Source organism: Stylophora pistillata, chromosome 1 (genome assembly GCF_964205215.1).
Source record: "Stylophora pistillata chromosome 1, jaStyPist1.2, whole genome shotgun sequence".
Taxonomy (NCBI): domain Eukaryota; kingdom Metazoa; phylum Cnidaria; class Anthozoa; order Scleractinia; family Pocilloporidae; genus Stylophora; species Stylophora pistillata.
This window is the reverse complement of record NC_142519.1, coordinates 43,339,890-43,346,605: the sequence shown is the minus strand read 5'-3', so window position 1 is coordinate 43,346,605 and position 6,716 is coordinate 43,339,890. Positions and strand designations below refer to the sequence as shown.

Here is a 6,716-nt window from a genome sequence, read left to right as displayed (position 1 = left end):
CATCATTTCAGTTTGAAGATGTTTAGTCGAAATTGCGCTGAAAAATAATGCGCATTCTGCTCAATGATAGTTAGTAAAGAAAATACAGCAGTGTTTAGCGTGAAATAGTAATAAAAGAGCCTCTAAAGTAGCTTCGAAATACGATTCGTTCCTCAGAAATAAAAGTCGCAGCCATTCACGAAAGCTCCCTGATCACACGCAACGAAACAGGCATATTCAGCAGTCCCACCATAGAGAGTCGAAATGGGGTTCAAGTCAAAGGTTAAACCTCAGAAAACTTAACCTTTCAAAGAAGAACGATTTTAACGCCAACCGCAAAAAAGCAGCCAATCAGTGATTAAGGCCAGATATGTTCGAAACTTTGAGCGTCATAGTTTTCAACGTCACCCTTCAAAATGCAGCATCATGCCTAAAGCCACCGATAGGTAATTATAACAAGGGTGTTCAAAGCGGCTTACAGCAACTTCTTACAAAAAACTGTCATTTTATTCGACCAAATTCTTAGCCTACGCGTATATATCTCTAATTGAATACGTGAGGCAGTAGCCAGGCTTTTAATAAGGTAACCTACTCTAAAAAGTGTGAGAAAAGTAGTACTGAGAAACGTCATTTAAAACGTATTTTCTGAAAAGAGCCCCAGAAACGTGTTTTTCAGTAAAAAGTAATAGAAACGCTTTTGATAATTTTACGCTCAAGAATGTTAGTATTCATGTCAGAAGTGTGTTGATCATTATTCCCAAAAATATGCCAGTAAAATTTATCTAAGCCTATGGGTGACCGTCAAATGGTTTCAAGTAAGGTATTTCAGATCTCACTATTTTTACTGCTCGTCACAAACAGTTCTGGATCTCGAGGACACTTTGGATCTTAGGACTGGAAAGTTAGCCTCCAAATATTTCTAATATACTCAGTCTAAAGTCATTCTCGGTGTTGCAATTTTCGCCCGCGCGCATACTCTGAAAATGTTAAATGGCTTATTTTATCGAAAATTATTGGGAGACACACCATCTTTTCGCCCCTTATAATTGGAATGTTTTCTTCGCTAAGCAGGTGAGAGGATAACCCACACTGGGTGCTTATCATGCCCTCACCCATTGGAGGGTGACGAGTGTTTCTGGGATACTATCTCATTTATTAAAACTACGGGATTCAATCTTATTTTTTACATAATGGGATACTATCTTATTTTTTAAATTGTGGGATACAGTACTATCTTATTTTTAAAACTAGCTCAGCCCTTAGCTGGTCTCCAAAGCCAGAACAGTCGTGACGGACAAATTCCAAGAATCAACAAGACTTTCTTTGCAGGATTGCTGATCTAAGAAAACAAGAGACTCTATCTAATAATTTGGTAAGGATGGGTGTCAATCAGCCACAATTTAAAAACCAGGCGTCAGCGTATTATGAAGGACAATGGAGTTGCGGCGGTTTGGATCTCCACTAATGAAATCACTTCCATCCGAATGCGCTGCTGAGGAAATGACTATCTCTAAAAATGTAATGAAATGGCATACTCTGACCCTTAAAACCCACTCTAACATTTTAGTGCATGTCACTGTCAGTTCATATTCATGCGGCACCCAAACTAAATTCTCTCTGAGATAGTGACCAAGATAGGAAAGGAATTCACTTGACTGAAATAACTAGAGATTATTCGAATACAGCTGGTCTGAATTTACCTTTTTTTTTTCCTTGTAGCAGTACAAGTGTTTCCATCGGGTTCTTTGTCGAGTTCAAGTAATGTTTTCCAGTGGCGGATCCAACAGTTTTATGACCGATTTTAATTTGATTTCTAATCAAGGACACTTTTTATTCAACTACGACACAACCGATGTTCACATTTCCCAAATTAAACTCTCAACAAAGAAAGATTTTGACGCCAAACATCAAAAGCGCAGCTCACCGGTAGCTTTCAAATGATTTGAAGGCTTTTCAGATCTTATCATTTTGACTGCCCGTTATAAACACTCTTACATGTAGGGGAGTCTTTGGATTGAAAGACCGGTACCGAGAAGTCAGCCTCCAGGCTTCTGATTGTATGCGCTTTTAAAAAGCCATTCTCAGCCGGTAATATTCGCCTAAACGCATAATCAGAAAATGTTGAATGGCTTATCGTCACTGGGAACTGTCGGTGTAACATACTATCCTTTCCCTCTTTGGAATGTTTCCTTCGTCTAGCCTATGAAAGAATCGCCCACACTAGGTGTATATCATCTCCTAAGTAAATCAATTGACACATGTCTTTGGAAAAATGAGAAAAACAGCCTCTAGCACTTTTCAAACTGAAGCAGTCAAGACGGACTTATTCTGAGAATCAACTAGATTTTTTCGCTGGATTGATAAGTCGTCCCACGCGAGCTTCTTTAAAAGAAACCATGACAAACTACATATCAATGCAAAGCTAGCGCTTATGACGTGACTTACTCTGAGAATCATGAAAAACTACATATCAATGTAAAGCTAGCGCTTATAACGTTTACATTGTAAAAATAACAAAAGTTTTGATAGGTTTTGTTCTGGTAAGCACGTGCAAGCCTTTAAAGACAAAACTGACGGTGTTTGGTTGACTGAATTACCAGCCCTCGCGTTACCTCGGACATCCAAACGCACTGGACTGTATCACTCAGTAGATGAAGGGCTAAAAAAAGACTGTGAGGCTTTTCCGATTTCTTATTGGTTCCCGAGGGAATCGATCTTTAGTGAAGTTGAACAGAAAAAATTAACTCGATTTCGTTAAAGCCCTACACGCCTTTTTGCGTAACTACCTTTCATTTTAAAACACTTCTGCCGTCGAAAGTCATCGCCAAAAAGTATTTCTTGATAACTGGAACGGCTCCCAGAAATAACCCGAGGTTCGTTTGCGCGATCTAGGTGCGAAATCTCAACAAACTTATAAACCTCTCTGCGTAGGAGGAAAAATAAGTAATGATAAAAAGAAAATGAATTAAATGAGTAAAGAATAAAATGAGATAGATGGCTGACATTTTTGAGCCCTGGAAATTTTACCCTGGACCTTCGACCCCTCACGAAAATCTACACTCTTAAGAAATACACAGTTTTCACCCCTCATTTTTAAAAGCGCATGTAGATGCGGTCAGGCCGGCAACCAATGAAAAGCAACATTGAACCCTCTTGCGAGTCACGTGACAAAGATGCTATTTAAATCAGTCCCGTAGGCTGAGGGGATTCGGGGGACTCGGGCGACCCCCTCCCCCCACCCCCACTGCCTGGAAAGGTCCACTTAGTGGCCTACTCACAAATAGTTTGACCGGCTTAAAACATATCTCGCAGGTACAAAAAATATTACTGAAACCTCAGTTGGGAAAACGTGACACTATTCCTGCAAATGTGACGACTGTGGAAAGGAAAGAATAGACGATAATTTTATAATAAGAAGCCTTTGAATCACCAAAGAAACGTGGCAATTCCTTTACTTGATCATATTATCATGTGAATCGAAGAGCAGTTTTAGCCTTCCGCAAAATTTGCCATATCACTACTTGACCTCGTTCCAAGTGTTCTCTGTTCAAGAAATGTCAACCTCAATGCAGCTGTTAACACTTACACTGATGATCTCCCGTCCCCTGAGTTCCTCGAAATGGAACTTACTCGATGGAGAAGTCAATACTTAGCAATGGAACCCCAATTATGGCCAGCTTCACCTGCTGTGGCAATTAAAGATTGTGATGCTGCCCTCTTTCCAAATATGAGCATTCCTATCCAAATTTCCCGCACAATTCCAGTCACATCGTGCGAATGCGAACGAAGCGCAAGCACGTTGCGACGACTGAATAACTATAGGCGTGCATCGATGGGAAAAGATCGCTTGTCCCATCTTGCGCTTTTGTACATTCACTACACTACCCCTGTGGACTTGGACACTGTAGTAGACTGTTATACTGGGCTACATCCCCGTCGACTTCAACTAGAAAATCTTTTGCAACAACGTTAAGTTTAACATTAAAGGTCCGTTTTCAGCGAAAAAGAACCCACCAATGAAAAAAACAGCCTACGGGCCTGTAAATTCACAGAAAAAGTCATCTCGCGACCCTACCGGGGAAAACGATCTGTTGAAAGGAAGTCCAAAACTGCTCTACGAAAATCAAGAGTAAGGTCCGACTTTTCTGCGTTATCAAAAATCTTCTGTCCTCGATTTCTCCCTTAGACTTGCAACAGAGTTACTTCTCTTTTTAATCGCTTCATGGAGACTATTATTTCTCAATGTCTTGGGAAATTGACGAATTTAGTTCTTTTGTGTGGTGTAATACAAGTGTAAACGGAATAAGCAAATAGAGATCCCAGACAAAAGTCCGGGAAAAACCGTCAACACTATGCTGGAGACTCTCGAATTATTACACCTCTCACTATTAGGTACCAACTACCCTAAAATAATAATCGTGACCATATTTTTTCTATGCTTACTTTTATCTTTTATGAATTAATTCATGCTTTCCTTTGCAATGTACACTCGGTCATTTAGGTTCTTAGGGCCTTTTCGCAGTCCAAAGTCCTAGTCAAGAGATAAGAAAATCTGTTTGTTTTTCTACACCTTTTGTTCTCTTTGGCGCAGTGTTACCTTTAGTTCCAGCCCATACACATGTTTTTACTTAATTCATCTTTACTTCCCCATTCCATTCATCTGATCGATACTGGGAGTGGTGTCCTTTAAATATATATTTTTTGTATGTAGAATGACTCTGCCGCCATGTTGTCACCATACGCATCTGATCATGATTTCAGTGTTCTTTGCCTTTTCTCCCACCGAGTCCAGGGTTTCCAAATGTCTGAACGATATTCCTGACAGATCTTCGAACAACCGAACACCCTGCCGATTTGAAATGCGTGCTTTGTTTTCACATAAATCCTCTCGAAACAAAAGAACATAGTTGTTTGTTCCAATTTTCCCTGGTCCCCGACATCCTAGAGTTTATTGGAGATTCTATAATGTTACTTTTTGAGGCCAGGATGATAATGTTCCAAGAGAGAATACTTCGTTCGAAGCTGGATTGATTTTTCCGAAGTTAGGGAGAGACAGTCAAATTTGAATAAAGTATATCGCGGAAGCGAAAAAAGGCGGAGATTGTTAAAAAAAAAATAAGAAAAAAAAAAGAAGGTAAAAGGGCGAGCAATACCATTAGAGAACTGATCGTAAAGTCACACCACGTCGGCTGGCATAGGACCAAGAAACCCAAGATGATAGTGGGAACGAAATGATTCCATCGCCAACAGAGTCGGCTTTTTAACGAAAACCTACCACTTGTGTAGTGCATGTCACTTCTTTGGACAGAAGTATATCAAATGACTTGGGAAAAGCTAAAAGATATTGCCCGGTATAAATTTATAAAAAGTCTCAACAGTTCCTGGGGAGACGTTAGGTTCATACTTATGTCCCTCACAAAATTTTGATAAGAATCTAACCCATTGAGCATTAAAGCAGAAAATGATAGCTCATCTCCTTTAATTCACAGTGCAGGTGAGTTTGAAAAATCGAAGAGCACATGCAGTGGTTAGAATCAAATGATGCCAGTCAGTGCCTTATTGGACTTGTTATCTCAGCTGGAAATAGCGACGAACTTCACCTGAAAGTTATTTTCAACACCTGTGGCTTGTTCACGATGAACAAGGAGAGTTTGACTGAGGAACAGGGTGAAAAATGGTTCCAGATTCATCAGTGTTCTTTGGGTATTACTAAGGCTCTTAAGGAGTTTAAATATGCCAAATGATTGTGGTGATGGAATGAGTGGTTGTCATTTCATCAGGCACACAAGGATAAGTTCTGATTGGAACTCAAAGGCACCTAATGAAGTTGAAAGCATTTAGGATGCCTGTGACTCTTGCCACCATTATGAAAATTTACCCAACTTCTAAACGCGATTCATCTTCAACGAAGAAGCGCAGGAGATTCTAAGAGAGAACACTGACCAATTTGTAGCTGAGGTTAACGATGCTATTAGAGAAGTAAAGGTTCCTCCCAAGTCAAAACGCCTGCACCTAGTTCCGAGAATTGTAACAATTCTTCACGTTTTGAACCACGCAATGACTAAACTCTAACACATCAACTCCGGCACACATTGAAAAGTTGACTTCAGAGAAGGCATCGGACTTAAACTTTGCCTCAAACCTGATGGATTCGCACTAATTGATTATTTACTTGGTACAGTTTGGATTATTTTTGCTGTGGGGTGGAGCACGGAAAACGTTTAGCTGAATTTCTCCAAAGGTATTCCGGTTCCTTTACTGAAACTAATCACTTAGTTGGTTATAATATCCTAGTTGCTATAGATGGATAACTTTCTGCGGGCCGGCCTCTATTTTTCATAGGGGCAATTTATAAGAAAAGCATATTTTGCATATTTTGGCGCTGTTTTTTACATCTAATTTTCTCAACTACAAAAGCTTCAGACGAGTGGAAAGTAAATGGCTTTGAACGAATTTTATCTTATTAGCAATATCCCGAAGAGAGTTATCGGTACTCATGGCGTTCTTCCTTTGAAAGAAAATGATCCACTCTCGTAGTGGACTACTCCACCTAACAACATACATATACCTCAAATCGGGCGTATATCATTCAGATATACACCCGATTGCCGTTCGGCTTCTTTCAAGGAAATCTAAACAATCCCGAATCCTGACGATACACTGCTTTAGTCTGCTATGTCATTTCTAACATGTAAGAATCGGTTGACTTACATGAAAATATCTTAACACCGATCATT

General features: G+C 39.8%; 1 protein-coding gene across 1 annotated transcript; it reads left to right on the top strand.

The window, feature by feature from the left end:
• Positions 1-405: 405 nt before the first annotated feature.
• Positions 406-3,952, top strand: LOC148742676 (52 kDa repressor of the inhibitor of the protein kinase-like). The gene is given in 2 exon segments (XM_088748075.1): positions 406-425; positions 3,415-3,952. Coding segments are annotated over 2 exon segments (558 nt in total).
• Positions 3,953-6,716: the final 2,764 nt, after the last annotated feature.